Raw genomic sequence first — 17,882 nt, 5'->3', positions numbered from 1 at the left:
TTCTGGGACACCCTATATCGTGTGTTAATCTGAGAAAATGTTGATAACAAAATCAGAGAAAGAGCGCTGAGATGTGTAAGCTGCAAGCTTCTGCTAGTAAATACCGATAGTATTGACCCGTGTACAGGTAATCCCCTCGACTGAAGCCTTCACCTCCACCACATAAAGGTAAAATATACTCATACTTTCAAAAAATAAGTTCCGCAACACTCACTCAAATACTGAGCTTTGTTGTAAACTCGCCACTGCTGTATACTTTGGTTATTTTTTTATTTTTTTTTATTTTTTTTATTATCATTACGGGGATTTGCCCACCCGGGCACAGGTCACTGACCCACATCGGGGCCTGGGGGGCGAAAATGTAATAATACTAATACTAATAATAATAATACTAATACTACTAATAATAATACTAATAATAATAAAGAACCATAAATATATACAAAAATTAAAAAAGGTCAAAAGTGAGAAACAATATGTGTATGTTGTGTTGTCAATCGTAAGACAAACAATCGAGACCCTGCAATTGTGTGTAAATGAAGCAGAAAGTCAGATGAGCAACCTGGGACTCGGTCACAATTTTCATGATGCCATATGGCAGCAGGGTCTACCATAAACGCATTATGCTTCCAATATCTTCACAGGCGGTAGTACCTCCCTGTTTGGTAGCTGCGTAATACCTACTACCTTAGTTAGGTTAGGGTAGATTGTTTGTAGAATATCAGTCACTGAAATAAGGTGATAACTGAAGTGAGGTGGTCTCTTTATTTAGGTCGTTGATAGAGGAAAGTGGTCACCCGAGTGAGGTGATCATTAGAAATATGTGGTCTCTGAAGCGACGTTGTCACCAGTAAACATCGGATCATAACTGTTGACCTGTGACCTTGACCTTCAATGGTAACTTAAATAAGATGGTGGCAGGACACATGTGATATCTTACACGTGTGGTATTTTGTAACGATCTCTGAATAATTTTACAAGTTTACTAGATGAGTGATATTAGTCGATAAATATTGACCTTAACTTTCGACCGTTTTTTACCATTAAATTCCAGTGCTTTCACTACTACACAGGACAAACAGTAGCGAGATTTTCATAAACGGTGGATGGAAATTGTGGGCTGTATAACGCGAAGAAACCAACAAGCCGAACAGGTAATATACTTTGATAAATCGTTAATTTTATAAAGATTGTTGAGTGTTGACAAACATATCTTGATTGATATTTATTTTTATCTTTATAAAACAGTATTAGTACAAACTAATTATTTGGGACAACTTATTCACATGAGAGCTGCCGAGGGCCTGGGTGATTAACAGTGTTCCCAAGTTGTGTGTAATGATGACGCGTATCCATACTTGTAACCTTACTGTCAATAACATCTTCTCTCACGTTGTCTTTCTTGGGGATATATTTTGCCCCTAGCAATAGACATCTCCCGTCCATATAATAGAGAGAGTTCTACAGAATCTCTCATAATATTTAATTGTTGATGGAATAGTGCAATTACTGACCTTCTTACACGCTTAAAAACCTTAGATGTTGAAGCGCAGTCATAACATATCATCAGTGCCTCCTGTTATCGTTACACTTCAGTCCTATCTGTTCTCATCAATTTTATAAACAGCAGTAACAAATAGAACGCCACCACAGATCTAATCAGTGGTTTTCTCCTGATAACCAAATCAAGATTACAGAAAGGTGGAAATTTGCTAATTCAGTGCGCATTCAGCAGCTCATTGGTGTGTTTGAAAGTGCTCGCTGCTCTCGGGTGAGTTCCGGTCTTCGTGGTGACATACTTATAATCAGACCGTCACTATTCGTGTCAGGAGGTAAATGGTAAATACTGGTACAGAAACCGTGGAAAAAGTTACCAAATAACATCATTAACACAGTTAGGTTGGTTAGTTTCACTCTGGGAAAAGTAATATGTGGACACTTTCTACATGCTGGCGGTCCAAGTTACGCTTGCCAACTCTCACCCCACTCTTGCACCGCTCCCTAACCCCCCAGAGTGGTGTGGGCTACAGACCAACCATTCCAGGACAGCTTGGTTTCCACAAACAGCTGATCTACGGTTCTGAAGAACTTCGGAACCCTTTGCCAGGCATTCTACCACATCTGTTTCCTCTTCAGTTTTATGCTCTAGAATCTAGATGGAGTCGCAGCCTAAGATGACATAAAATGAAGAGAAGAGCTCTCGTCCACTGTAGGTAGAGCCGCTAAAGACAGTACCTCCGTAGGACACCAGAGGAATTAGATCGGTTCAATATCATCTTCATTCTTTTCATCTAGTGGAGAATAATGTGCAGGAGAGTTTAACTGCCTTGATATCTGTTCCTCCCCACACCACCAGGATAACAATAACGTTTGAATATTTGTTTGAGCTCGTGATGAATTCTTCCTCATACTCTTGTAGTGATGTTCAAGTTGTGTCATATGTGGTTGTGACGTGTCGCTATTTTACATTGTTACCTGTTCAATACGTGTTCCTCACAGAGTCATATCAGTATATCTTATCGAGAAGTTAGAGTTATCTGCAAACACTTATCAGTTCTCAGAAGTCAAACAGGTCATCAACACATGGATGTGGGAGAACAGAATGGGTTCAGAGGGTTTAAATATATATTGTTTAGACAGAACGATAGACTAGAGGGGTAAAAAAAACAATGGGGAGACACCCAGCCTCTTGCAAATGGGGGGTGGATGTGTTAGTACATGAGAGATGTTCCCTTAAGACGTGAAGATAATGGTGTGATCTGGTGACTTTTTGCTTGTTCGAAAAAAATTAAGACCAGTTGTGACCTTCCCGGTATTATCGCTCTCTTGTTTAAACTTTGTCATTAAGATCAGCAACATTAGGCGAACGAAAGAGTAAATCTGGCCTTCTTGTCCATGCGGCCACCCCCTTACTGGGAGTTTCCAGAGGGAGCATTACATTTGAGGTGAGAGTACAAGTGGGTCCCAGTGAAAACTAAGCCTTCGGTACACAAGCAGTCAGTATAGTAAATAATTGCGGATGTCAGGCATATGGATGATGCAAAACCAACAATTTACTATGGTTAAAAAATGCTGTTGAAAGAAATTTGAAAGATCTGTGGATTACTCACTTGCATGCTAACCTAAATAGTACATCATTATGTAGTAGCTATGCCACTTATATAAAAGTATTTTCAAGTTAGAAGAATATTTAATAAGGTCACCAAAAAAAACTCAGATCTATCTTGTGTAAATTTAGAGCTAACAATACAAGATTACCCATTGTAACTGGTAGATATCAAAATATTCCAAGAGAAGTGAGAATTTGTATTAAATGTGGTTATAATGTTATTGGAGATATATATAGTATCTTATTCTATAGTGTAATAATCAAGATGTCAAGGAAAACATGCAAGTATATACCACGATTTTGTAGAAGTCATCCAAGTCGTTTGAAATTGGGTAAATTAATACAACAGACTAATGTAAGAACCATCCGTCGTAACCAGACTGTGTTAGTGAAGTTTGTAATATATATGTTTAGGTAGATAATGAGATACGGTAATTCATACCATCATATATGAGAAATTACTGAAATCATTATAATTGTTATTATGAAATGAAAGTGTTGTGATAAGGAGCTGTGCTCAATACTTTGTAAAAGTCTGAACCAAATTAATTTGTCTGTCTGTCTGTCGTTGGCCAGTTGAGTCAGAAAGCGAGTGTTATAACCACAGGGCTGCACACCCATGCGTCAGAGGTGCAACAAAGATACAGTAAACTACAGTATATTACTATATATTATTAATCGACAAAACATTATAGAAAATGCGAATTCTGAAGAAACTCCCATAACATGAACAATAAAAAACTTTTAAAAAACTGTTATTTAAGAATTAAATATTCTAAAAACTTTATCAGTTACTATTACATTAATACAAGACGGATGATCAGAGATACTCATGAGGAAGTTCAAGCTCCTCCTGCAACCCTAGAAACCCTCTCTCTCTCTCCCTCATGGTTGAGTCAGTAGACGAATCCTTCTAGTATCACAGTAGAACAAACGGTGTATCTCAGGTAGCTGAAGCATCTAAAACACAAAACCATATGACTATACATTCGCCCCAGGCCAAAAGTGTATAGTATTGTAATGAAACAGGAAAACACTGTACATTTATTTGCAAATATAATTTCTAATTTACATTATACTTTTCGCCGTGCTGTTTAAAGGTAAGACTTCATATTTTTACAGGTAACTTGTCCAATATCTTTGGATCACCACGATCTCTGTTGCTGCTAAATTATACCTAAAACGATGGCTGCAGTCACCGCTGACGATAGTTTGCGGTTCGTCATTAGTCAAGCTCTCAAGACCACAGTCAGAAAAGTGCTGTTTCTCGTTTATAAGAAAAAGTAAGTAGACTCTTCCTTCCCTTTCTCTTCGCCGCAATGTTGCTTCACTCTCTCTCTTTTACAGGTACTTTAACGGGCAATATTCGGTGGATTTTGGCATCCTGTGTACAGCCGGCAAGGCCGTAGGCTCGTAACACTCGTCTTGCCCGCGGTGCCTACCGTTTCTCTGTGGATGTCGGTCACACTAGAATAACTCGTGATAGTACAGCCATCTTTCCTCACACAGCCAAACTGTGGACTGATCTGCCTTTTTCTGTGTTTCCATACTCATACAATCTGTCTCATTTCAAAAAGCTGGTTTTCCTGCCATTCCCCGAAAAAAAACCTGTTTAGCAGCACGTGTACGGGTGTAGAAGGGAGGTGCAGAAAATGAATAAATCACATTCTAAGTGTCCTACAGGTTGTCTATGTGATCACTGTATATACACAAATACTACTTTCTTTACCGATATCACTATAGGTTTTATCTAATATTTTTTTTTGTGAAGTGTCACGAGCAAACAAGTTCATTGGTGGTTATGTTGATAACGTTACTAGTCAAGACGGCACAGCACGGCTCAAAGATACTACATGGGAGCTACTGAATTCTTATTTATAAGATGTGACACTGGAAGACAATTTACAATGACGTACACTTAATTAATAGTTGCTTGACTCACAAAGATCAAAGGAAGTGATTCTTTTCAGGCACCAAATTACATAATAACCCCTAATACAGTGTTGTGCATTGACGGATTTACTAGAATTCAATGACATAAATTTAAAGAAGAAAAAACATTCATTGCAACATTATATCCACAAATACAGTAATTCGGTAGTCTGGTCAGCACATAAATACTACTCCCTTAACTCAAACACTGAGGTTAAGTGAGATACTCCCAGTTAGTTGTTTCGTTTGACAGAGATCATCAGTGAGACTATTGAATATATCCCTGAATACAAATTCCTGTTATAATTAAAGTACTTTCCTCAGGTTTCCGTTGACAAATCCTGGAAAAAAACCTCACGAGGCAGTGAAAAAATGTGCTTTGAACAATGCGATACATGCTGAACAAAAAAAAATAATAGAAGCAAACCAAGAGGAAAAATTCGACATAACAACCCTGTGTTTCCTACTGAAGCACACGTGTGGACTTTCACGTAACAGTAAAGTCTGGAACAACCCCCAAAGGATAGAAGGTGAGTATTTTAGATTCATTCACTCCACAAGGATGTTAGGGAGCGAAGATGATGTCTGCTGATTTTAACACATAATAATTGTCAATAATTCATTTTCACAAGCATAAGTGTCTTCCAGTGTTTGCCTTCTTCTGACTTGATTAAATAGAAATCTTCCGAAAGTTGCTCATCTTATCAAAGGCAAGAATCACGGGCACATAAGTACACCCATTATTACAGGCAACATTCAGAAGCTAAAGGACCTGCGGAACAAGGATGCTCACGGGACGCAGGAAGGATGTTCTGATCAGGATCTGGAGGACGCTTGGAAACAAATGTGCACCGCAGTCACTAATGTCCTCGACCACGCTGGCCTTAAAGATCACCTTCGTGAAGTGGAGCAGGAGTTGTGTGAGATACAAAAGCCTTATCTTCTGTCCACGTCCAAACTGCAACAGGTCCGGGGTAGGTAGCAATTACGTTGCGGGTGGATGACTTCTTGTTGTAACTGTTACATTGTTACCCAGATGTGACAATAGTTCTGATAACATGTCACCTGTTATCCAACATAAACTACACAGATTCTATCCCAAAAGCTGATCCGCATTGTCCTCGAATCCTTGTAACAATATCACATTGTTTACACGAAGAAGAAAGGTTGTGTAACTGTTCTCTCACACAACATTCTTTCCAGGACTGTGCAGGTACTAGTTCTTAGACAATTGCCGCACCGCCTCCCTGTGTACCAAAGGCTTTGCTATTTAATTAGCTGTATCCACATTAACCTAAGTGAGCCTACTTAAGAAGTTCAACTTTAAGTATCTTGATAAGTGCCTCATGTATTATCGTAGATTTCGAGCCACCAGTTACCTGCATCCCTGTACAGTATGTGTCGCATTTCTATTTCTATTTGCATCCTGTGAAAACAAAATTATTACAAGTTAAATTAATTTGTCGCGATGCGTAACACTATTTAACCTGAATTTTGTTGTGATTGAGTGTTATTATTCCCAGAGGGCCTCCAGAATGAGCTGGAAGAGTTGTACAGGAGTGGGAGCAAGACGACGCTGATGCCCCTCGTGTGGGGAGGGAAGAACTTAAGTTTCCACCAACACGTGAACAAGACCTACACCAAGACCAGGCTGACCGTCCTCCATGACGGGTGAGCATAAATATCAGTAATATTTCATAACTTGTAATTTCATATAGGGAAATAAAAATGCATTCAAATATGCGAGTCGCCAGTGTAATATGAAGTACAGGTATCCCTTCGCCTATAAAACGATTTTACATTTTTTCTACCATCGACTAAAATAGATATTAATAAATGCGTCAACGTGTTTGTGCTTCGTTTTCCCAAATACTAATTTGGAGAATTCAATGTGCAACATTAAGGTGCACACATGAAAATCTTAGACAAGATATAGCTAACTCATTTATACAATGATTTATGCGTTTTTTAACACGAGACAATCAGTATTTCCAGTTACTATTAAACTTATTTATTGACAGCATTGAGGAGGAAGTAGATGGTGAAGACATCTATCGGAAAAGCGGATCGTTGAGAGCGATAATACTGCAGGGAGAGTCCGGCACTGGGAAGACCTCGTTGCTGCGCCACTATGCTGCCAACTGGAGACCTAAAGCCTCGTCTCCCATCCCAGCTCTTACCTCCATTGATTATCTAATATTCTTCGACTGTACAGTTGTGGGCAACAACGCCTTCGCCCTCTCTGACATGTTTCAAGAAATCCTCCCCAAATCCAAAGCAAATTATAATTTCAACATGATGAGAAATGAGTTAACAAAAGCTGAAAATACTGTCATGTTCATGATAGACGCTTTTGATGAGCGACTCCAAGATTTTGCGAATGCCTTTAAAGAGCTGAAAAGGACATTCCCTGATGCATACTTCCTTGTTACATCACGACCACACTGCACACAGACCATTAAAAATTCTTATCTGGATGAAGCTGTTGTTGTCACAGCCCATGGTTTCAACAAGTCCTGTTCTGAGGCGTATGTAAAAAAATTGTTCAAAGCAAATACGAAGGGGGATACTGATTTTCATGAGTTCTGGAACTCTTTCTCAAAGTATGAGGAACTTGTTACAATTCCTCAGTTACTGTGTTGGTCTTGCTGGTTCTGGTTAGACAAAAAAACATATCATCTGTCAACTCGAGGAATGATCTTTGATAGCATAACAGACTTTATGCTCAGGAAGCTGTGTCATATACACGGTAAGAGGATCCTCGCTACAGAATTGCCTCAAGAAGGACAACAGTGGCTCTACATGGTGTCTCAACTTGCGTATTCACAAGCAAAACATGACGAAACGTCATTTAACGAAAGTTCACCTGAAATTAAAAAGTTATATGAAGAAGCCAAAATGCTTAGATTTCGCCCCCGGGAAGCCCTTTCTAGTCTTATGCAGTGTGACAGTTCTCAAAAGGCCGAAGGAGAATACGTTACTTTTCAGTTCCTTCATGATTCACATGCAAACTTTCTTGTCTCTCATTATATGTATGAAACTCTTCAGAAAGATAAGAAAGTCACACTGAAAAAACTTTTCAATAATATCAAAGAAGACCGAAAGAAGTCTGTAATATCTTTTCTTGTAAGTCTCCTTTATCAGGGGAAAAGTGTCTTGCAGCTTAATATCATACAAGAAGAGTTGGTCCAGATTTGTAAACATTATACGAGATATTTTGATATCAACTATTACTTGGAGCTCATTGAAGAAAGTCACTATAATTCTACATTGATCAAGTGTATAAGTCAAAACATTCCTGAATACCCAACAGAGAGTGTAACAACTTTAAAGAAACCTAGTAGATACCAACGCTATGGGCAGTTATGGTTGCGGCCGAAAGAAGTAAGACGCAGTCAAGCCCTCCTTCATTTACTCTCACACGCCAAGCCAGTGCGGCTCTGGCTTAGACTGTGTGAAGGTCCCCATGCAGACAAGCATAACTCTGTGCGTGGTCACCAGGCGATGGAGGGAAACCCTGTCATAGCAATGGAGTTAGTAAGCAAAGCCTATGTTGACGATGATCTCGCTGAACTGAGGCTGACTGATGTGACAGTGTCTGCTGCTCTCTCCTGGCCCACGTCGCTCTGGTGGCTTTCACTTGAACGATGCGATATTAAGGTTGACTTCTCCCTTCCTAGTGGGTTACTGAAATTAAATGTGATGGACTGCACTGGTTTAAGAAATATTAGGTTTCCCCCAAGTCTCAAAACACTGAAGTTACAGAGCATGGACTTAGAAAAGCTGAGCTTCCCTAATGTTGAAAATCTTGTGATAGATTCTTGCACAATCACGAACCTGACAAGTTCACCATCAAATATAAAATCATTAAAACTTTACAACTCTGTAATAGGTAGACGTTTCAGCTTTCCTCTCTTTCCTCAGTCCTTAGAACATGTCACAATATCCGGCATGTCAAGTTATTCAGAAGATGGAGAAACACGAGCTTGTGTTTTATATAGGGAGAATTATATGTTCATACTAGACCAAGCCATACCAGTACAACATTTGCAAAGCTTGACCTTCACTGAATTTGTTCTGTCGCCCGAAGCCTTCATCGACTTCTTCGTTGAGTTTCAGGAAAAGAATTCTAGATGTCGCCTGGTGGTTGAGAGTGTGTGTGAGCTGGCCGACGAGTGTGACGAGAGGGAAATTATCATGGCCAGCATCCTCACCTCTCCCTTACCATTGGTTACCGTCAAATTCAGGAATGAGACTATCACTAACAGCCATCTCACTCTACCAAGGAGAAACAAAAATATTCTTCATATTATGTAGTACAAGATGTGGAAGAATAAAGGAACTGATACGCCTTGACTTTTTATGAGAGAAAAGAGCTGATTAAGGTAAGTGTAAATTTGTCGATACTATAATAAAACATTTGAAGAAAAATACAAAATAGTGTTAAATACGAGTTTGATTTTTTTAACAGTGAAGACAACACTATCCCCCCCCCCCAAAAAAAAAGAGAGAGAGAGAGAGAGAGAGACAATTTTGTGTTAACCGAAATTAGAAACTTTTGTGGATGTTGATTTATTATTACTTAATTATATGCTTTTACTTATGGTTTATAATGAAAAATGTACCTCATATTAATACACAGTAAACTTGTATTCTATGTTTATTTTAACTTGAAAAAAATATCTACCACAGTATGTTTTATCTAACCTTAAAATTCTTTGTCTTTTACATTTCACCCGATATTGTAAATGTCGTGTTTACCTCTGTCTAGTAGATGACTATTATGTAAGAAGATTATCATGTTAGCCATAGTCACAACAGAAGGGTCTATACCTAAAGCTTCTTATATGTTATATGTGTATGAATAAATGTTTGTGGGTAAATATAAAACTAATTATCTTTTATTTTACTTGAATGGTTGTTAATGGTGGATAGGTGAAGCGTATTAAGAGAGGTAGAGTTCACAGCAGTTAACAAAGATTATTTTCCTTGGACGAAATTAGATCAATCACAGACTTGTACCTCAAGCCACTGTTAAACTATTTAATGTCCGTATAGCCAATAACCCTTCGGAAACCGATGAGAGAGAGAGTTTGAATAGCACTGACCTAGTTTATCATTGTTGTTATACGATTTTCCAATTACACACACACTGGGATGTTTACACCACTCTCATCTCAATGTTTCATCTCTTTCTTCCGCTCCCTTTGCTATCGTTCATTCTTTTTCTTCTTATTATGGCTTCTTTCAAGTAGATTTTCACCTGTCCTTCTCACACTTGTCACTATATATTCATCCTTGTCACGTTCATCACTTTCATCACAACACAATATTCTCCGAGCTCGTCTTTCATCACGACTTGTATCTTATTTATGCTGTACAAATTATGAGTAAGTGGAAGGTAATTTATAGGCTAAGGTAATTACTGTAAACATGGGAGACTAAGTCATTTAAGTATTCTAAAGTATCCGAAATACTTTACATGTTTAAATTACTTGCGAGTCAACAAGTGTCATACGTAAACATAGATGTGGTTTGTGCTTTAACCTTAGACATGAGATTGGAAGTCACGCCTTTGAAGCATCGACAAAGAAGAAGAAGAAGAAGAAGAAGAATCACGGTTTCATTTTTGTTATCCAATCTTCTTTAAAAAAATATATATATTTATATAATATTCCTGTTACTCGAGCGGAGGGATAAACCACCCACAAGGCCATTGAGACAGTAAACAACGACTGAGCATAAGATAATTTCTCCTTCAAAGCCTCCTGTGGTTATTGCTGGGGAGGTATTGTTGATATTATAACGAAGGGAAGGCCACAAAGCCCCACTACCTTCCTTCGTTCCTCTGGGTGTTGCAGGAGAGAGACGGGCGCGGGCATTAGGCAGGGGAGGTCGTAACGGAATCAGTGAAGGACTGCCTTTATGTCGACCAACCAGTCCAGCAGGAGATAGGAGACAGGTCTTGGCTTTAATTCTCTTCCTTCCTCACACCCCTCTTCTCTCTCTCTTCCTCTCTCTCTCTTTCTCTCTTTCTTACTTTCTCCTATTCATTATTATCTCCATCCCACTTCCTATTGTATCTCTCCCACTTCCTCGTTTCCTTGTCTTAATTTTCTCACTCCTTTCCATCGTAAACAAAGAGTCAGCGAACCAAGACTAGATGTACCGTATATACCAGGACGAGATGTACCGTATATACCAGGACGAGATGTACCGTATATACCAGGACGAGATGTACCGTATATACCAGGACGAGATGTATCGTATATACCAGGACGAGATGTACCGTATATACCAGGACGAGATGTATCGTATATACCAGGAGATGTACCGTATATACCAGGACGAGATGTACCGTATATACCAGGACGAGATGTACCGTATATACCAGGACGAGATGTACCGTATATACCAGGACGAGATGTATCGTATATACCAGGACGAGATGTACCGTATATACCAGGACGAGATGTACCGTATATACCAGGACGAGATGTACCGTATATACCAGGACGAGATGTACCGTATATACCAGGACGAGATGTACCGTATATACCCACCGAAACGACAAAAAAATAATTTTATAATTTCACAAACTACTACTACTACTACTAAATAATAATAATAATAATAATAATAATAATAATAATAATAATAATAATAACAACAATAAAATGACACATTATTATAAATTCACAGTCTGAAACAGCGTTAAATAGGGAAGTTTAACATTGTAATATAACACATAATCACGTTGTAAAAGATTTTAACTATGGTACAACAAACACACACACAGTAATACATACGACAATACGAGATTAGAATTTTCTTACAGTGAGATGACGCAGGGTATCACATATCGGTGAGAGAGAGAGAGTTGGGGGGGAAAGGAATATCTGTGTAGGCAAGCGAGGTATATGATGAGGTGGTGGCTCAGTATGGCAGCCCTCAGTTGGGGGCTATGAGAGAGGAGGGGTAAGAGGGAGCAGGCTAGAGGAAAGAGGGAGGAGGAGAGAGAGAAGGAAGAAAGAGAAGGGAGGAGGAGGGGTAGTAAGATAGGGCTGGATACCTCCACTGCTTTAGATATCTGCATGAGACGTGGAACGGGAAAATATCATGCAACAATTTCAGCGAGTTTCCTCAAGATTTCGGGACATAATTTCTCGTTACTGCTAACAACGAAACATTGGGAAGATCTTGAGCAAAACTGTAGCTTCTGTTAATGTATATCATGACTAAGATGCGCTGCCGAGAATACTGCTCCCTTTGAATAGAACAGAGGACAATAGTACCTAACAATGCAGGTGAAGGAAAAAGAACAAAAAGTTCACAAAAACGTAATACTGTAGGTCATTATCTCCGAGCTAGTAACTATGTATTCTCACACTCACTCTAGACTGGCGGATGAATAACGTACAGGCTGGAACTGGCCGGCATATTGGAGCTCGACTGAGGCCTCAATAATATCGCCTCTCTGCCGTCACCAGTTACACCGCCCGCCAGATAGAACATTCGCCTCACCTGAATAATAACACGAGTTTCGGCTCTCACGAGTAATCTCCCATTCTGCCGTCTGAGCCACGATGGGGCGGCAATATCATCTTCACTGGGGATCCTCTGTATACTATGACGCCCGGGGATTTTCGACTGTAAAGGATGGCCTCCCACAGCTCGCTAACGCCCCCAACAGCCCATTCCATTGTCGTTCATGAAAGGGGTCAGAGTCGTCCTCTCAGCTTTTACACAGGACGAGCACAATGTAAGATTTCATATCAGGACGGGACAAATACTCAGGTCCTCGCCCTGACGGAGACGTCGCCAGGGTTGTGTCTCTGCTCGGCCAGGTTCTCCCCGCTTACAGCCTCTTATTGAGGTTCAACACCCCGTGAATGAGTGCTCTGTTTATTACCAACTCTTCAAAGGGGAAATAGGAAATACTGTATAAACTTAACTTTTTTTTTCCTGTTGAATGTCTGTGAGAGTTTTCGTAATCGATATATTGTTTACGATTCGTGCGTCTGTTTTCATCTGCGTCTTTTTATCTCTTCTTATAACTGTCTGTCTGTCTGTCTGTCTGTCTGTCTGTCTGTCTGTCTGTCTCTCTCTCTCTCTCTCTCTCTGTCTCTCTGTCTCTCCACTCCTATAAGTCTGTTTTCTTGTTCTTTGTGGGTACTTGTCTCTGCTTGTCTCTCCCTCTGATTTAGTCTCCACCTTTCAACATCACTCTTACATTACAAAAACAAAATAAAGAAATAAAGAGCTAGAATGAGTATGGGTAGCTCGCAAGAATGGCTCATGAAGTAATAAGTTCATCGTTAATCTTAGATCAATGAAAAAATTTATTGTTCGAGAAATTATTAAGTTCCAGACTCTGCAATTAAGATAATATCGTGGTATTTGTCCATTGGTGTTGGGTGGTGTTCGACCTCGGCACCTCCCCTAAGACCTTTGAGAGCGAAGTATCATTCAAGTGACAGAAGGAGTCTAGTTAGGTGCGGGACATTATGTTCTGGCTCTTTGTTGGGAGGCTAAGAGCTCTCTCTCTCTCTCTCTGTCTCTGTCTCTGTCTCTGTCTCTGTCTCTGTCTCTGTCTCTCTCTCTCTCTCTCTCTCTCTCTCTCTCTCTCTCTCTCTCTCTCTCTCTCTCTCTCTCTCTCTCTCTCTCTCTCTCTCTCTCTCTCTCTCTCTCTCTCTCTCTCTCAACAAGCTTTCACCCCACCTTTCACGATGTTCAGTTAGCGTAAATACTGTAGATGCGTGTATTGGATATCCATGCTAATGAGAAGGACAAGTTAACCTGAGTCTTTTAAAAGAGTCATAGAACCTCTTGTGTTCATGGGACGTATCCGCTACCATAGCTGAGGCTCTCACTCATGTCATGTAGGTACAGTGATGCTCTCCATATGTCGCTCGATCCCAAAGTCCTTGTGAGGATTTACTCAAGTAATTGAATTATGCTGAAGATGGGATACTTCTCTTGGAAAATGTTGTCTGTTTTGCATGACTTTTACAGTCTCGTCGTTATGAGCGTTTTCTGGGTTAAATATTAATTGCTACTAAGTGTGTTGACTATCCTCTCGTGGGCAGGAATGGGTGAAAAGTCTGTCTTTTGAATAGACAACTACAGGTGGCAGCAATGATAAATAAAATACTACAAAATGTTCCATAACTTTGGACCAAAAACTGACATCTGTGGCAAAGGAGCTTCTGATAGTGGTCTTACAGGGTTTATCATTACAACTGTGTTCTACTGCGTACACCCCACCATGAGGGATGACCAGAAATTCTTAAGATTTCCACTGAGCTTAACTCTGGTGCCTGTCACGTCTAGAGACTACCAGCGTGTTCACTCTATTGTCAAGCACATTCAATTTAGCTTTAGACATCAGATCCACCAAGTCATATGTTAATTTTGATGTCGAAATTGTAAACTGTTACAGTACACAAGGCTGTCAAGGTCCAAGTGCCTACGTATTATTTCTACTCAGATTTAACTGATTACAAAAATAAATGATACGAGCCAATAGCCATATATATTTTGTATTACGTTTTGAAATCTGTCCATGTATACAAAAATATCTTTGTTGCATATATATATTGTCTCGGTGTGTCAGTGTGAGGGGGATAAATAATGTCAGGTGTAAGAAGCTCCGGTAATATTTTTTTGAACCTTGGAGACAGGTGGACGGATTCAAAGTCTCTCTCGCTTCTCATAGTTCCACTTACTGAAGCAACTTCTTGATTCGCTCAGGGGTAACATATATTCCTCTAGACCCTTGTTAAAACGTGCTTGGGTGAGAGAGAGAGAGAGAGAGAGAGAGATTCCTATGTAACTAAACAGCTGATATTCATGTTCTCACGAAACGAGGAATTGCGTTGAGTTTGGAACATGTTGTGAACCAGTTGCTAGCCAGCTAGCCAGTATACTGCGCCAGTAAACTACTAACCTTATGTATAGTAAACTAGTACAGGACGCTATTGAACCAGTATTGAACGTGTATCGAATGAGCACCGACTTTATGAAACACTGCTGATTGCTTTAGAAAGTTAGTAGAGTTTAACGAACGAGGTCAGTTGGTGTGTGTGTGTGTGTGTGTGTGTGTGTGTGTGTGTGTGTGTGTGTGTGTGTGTGTGTGTGTGTGTGTGTCTTCTGCAGGTTGTCCGTGTCTGCTTTGTTCGTGAAGATCGTATTTCACTCAGTTCGTTGTGACAGTCCGTTATAATCATCTATTTGTGCTATCTACGGACACCATCCATTTAAACTATCCACTAAGATCGTCCGTGGAAACCGTCTATTGAAACCATCCATAAGTACCAGACACATACACCCCCTCCGTTGTCTAATTAAATATCTGTCAGTCACCAAAATCCCAGATTGAAAAAGATAAAGAAAAAATCCTGGGCTCATAGTATCCTCAAATCATGAATAATTCAAATAACCAATTAATTATTTAAAAAAAATGGTGATTACTTTCTTTAAGCCAGATATGGATAATATATATATTTTTTTTAAACACGTTACTATTGGAAATTTGTGTTGTAGTGTCCTTGAAAGTCAAATGTTACACTTCCATTAGTAACAACACAAATGTACACCCATCCACTAAAACACACACAAAAAAATTTACATGACAAGTAATCTTTTCCCTTAAACATTGATCTGCTGGTCTCAGAAACAACCGTACTTTTCTTTAGTGTGCACCAAGAGTGATTGACGTTTACTCACTATAACGGAGGAATATTGGACCGGAACGAAAACGGTGACAGACGGACGGACAGACAGGTCGACAGATGGACACAGAAAGATAGGCGAGGGCAAATACTTGATGCCCTGAGCTCACGTCTACTACAACACTCCGTATATGGTACCTGGAAATACCAAAACCCTCCCACGACCTGTACTAACAATAAAAGCATTACAACATCTAATTTTACTTCCATACTTCCAAACCATCCACTTGTGTTACTACCATATAACCAAAATAGGTTCACAACCACAAACAACCAAACTACGTAATGGCTATATAATAATAATGTATATATACTCTTGGCCGAAGCAGCTATTACGAATCATTAGTTCTTGCACACGATGCTGTGACGGGTAGTAACAACCTAACCTAACCTAACCAAACCTAACCTAATCTTACCTAACCAAACTTCTACAGTCGTTCACTTAGGTTTTAACCGTGTATCTCACAACCATCACCAACACTACAAAAATCACGATTGTTAGGAACACCACAACTAGCACAACAACTAACAACATCCCTTCTACAACTACCACAATCACCACTCAGCAACAATCAATCACCACCAATACAGCAACAATTAATCACCACCAACACAGAAACAATCAATCACCACCAACACAGCAACAATCAATAACCACCAACACAGCAACAATCACGCTTACAACCACCATCAACCCTATACAACCAGAACAACCACCACCAGAATTACAACTAAGAATTAACAATTACTCTCACGTGTACTGTATATAAAAAAAATGATTAATTCAGCAAAAAAAAAGGAAAAAAAAATATCAACTTTTTTCCCACAGTTTAAGAATAATTACCAAGGGTGTTTTTTTTCCACGTCGAGAGAATTATGCACGATTTCTGCCCCTACACAACAGGGAATATAAAGTGTATAGAACCACTTAGAATATCAAATTTTATATACACACGACTTACGGTATATATATTTTTTCCCTTTATATCCCGAAATTATTTTATTTTCCATCGAACTAAAACAATCATTTGTCTTTTTCATTAGGTGGATCGTCCAACTCAACAGGTGTCAGGTGTTCAATTTCATGATCTCGAGGTAATTGTGTCTCTCCAGGTAATTACAGTGTTAAATGAGGCCTCGGCGAACAAGAATTCCACTTGTGAAACAATTTTGCTTGATGTATCGTAGGTGTGGTGTGTTTGCATGAGCCCACAGGATTACACTACGTTAAAGTTTTGTAGGCAACGGTGCAGTGAATTCATCAACATAGATTTTTCTTTCGTAGGAGTACAAAACGGGATTAATGTGAAGTATTTTTTTTTACCTTCATTTTCATATATAATGTATTGTGATACTGATCTACATCTTTTCATTGTATTATGTTTTATTATCATTATATCTCTAATACTTAACCACTATGATGTAACATAACCAACACACCGCCACTGACAACCCCCCTCACACAGGCCTCCAACACTCCAACATGTATATATCAAATAAAGAAGGAGACAAATTTCCATCCTATTTATTTTTCCCAGAACTAGAATGAATTAAGCCATAGCAAAATTCCTAACCCAGAAATTATGAAATCATCAAAACATTATATTACAAATTTTACAAATACCTTTAAGCATAATATTCTCCCGGAACTTCATTATGCTCTGTGTGGAGTTCGTTTTATTCGACTAAAAGTTGAGTAAAACAAACTACTGAAGCATCATGCGTTTAATTTCATCATTGTGGAATTATGTCACCATGAGTTATAACACGCTTAGTGGACTTACAAATAAAAGACTCGATTGTGTAAATTACAAAAAAAAAAATATATAATAATTATTACACCGGAGGAATTTTTACCCATAAACCTTGCCAGATTAAACAATCGTAATGTTTTGTGAAGTTAACGATAATGAATTTGTTCTCTCTTTTTCATGTGTGTTAAATCTGGTTTGGTGTAGATAAGAGCTTTTATGAATATGTTATGTGCGTTTTGTCTTAACGAGTGGGTAAGTGATATAGCGGCTCTCTCTCTCTCTCTCTCTCTCTCTCTCTCTCTCTCTCTCTCTCACACACACACTTTATATATACGTATACTGTATTAATGTGTA

The 17,882-nt window shown here is 39.1% G+C and overlaps 1 protein-coding gene across 1 annotated transcript; it reads left to right on the top strand.

The window, feature by feature from the left end:
- Positions 1–1,710: 1,710 nt before the first annotated feature.
- On the top strand, positions 1,711–9,914 carry LOC121863488. The gene is made up of 6 exons (XM_042362162.1): positions 1,711–1,771; positions 4,232–4,392; positions 5,366–5,571; positions 5,791–6,015; positions 6,565–6,712; positions 7,063–9,914. Exons 2-6 carry the CDS (start codon positions 4,295–4,297, stop codon positions 9,356–9,358), a joined length of 2,973 nt encoding a protein of 990 aa, XP_042218096.1. The 5' UTR covers positions 1,711–1,771; positions 4,232–4,294; the 3' UTR covers positions 9,359–9,914.
- Positions 9,915–17,882: the final 7,968 nt, after the last annotated feature.

The sequence above is a fragment of the Homarus americanus genome, unplaced genomic scaffold, assembly GCF_018991925.1.
Source record: "Homarus americanus isolate GMGI-L3 unplaced genomic scaffold, GMGI_Hamer_2.0 scaffold47177, whole genome shotgun sequence".
NCBI classification, from domain to species: domain Eukaryota; kingdom Metazoa; phylum Arthropoda; class Malacostraca; order Decapoda; family Nephropidae; genus Homarus; species Homarus americanus.
The sequence above is the reverse complement of the archived record's forward strand: the minus strand, read 5'-3'. Positions and strand labels throughout refer to the sequence as shown.

Coding starts and splice junctions, on each gene's coding strand:
- LOC121863488 (XM_042362162.1), top strand. CDS start 4,295: ATGGCTGCAGTCACCGCTGACGATAGTTTGCGGTTCGTCATTAGTCAA. Junction 4,393..5,365: donor TTTCTCGTTTATAAGAAAAA/GTAAGTAGACTC, acceptor TACTTTCCTCAG/GTTTCCGTTGACAAATCCTG. Junction 6,713..7,062: donor CTGACCGTCCTCCATGACGG/GTGAGCATAAAT, acceptor ATTTATTGACAG/CATTGAGGAGGAAGTAGATG.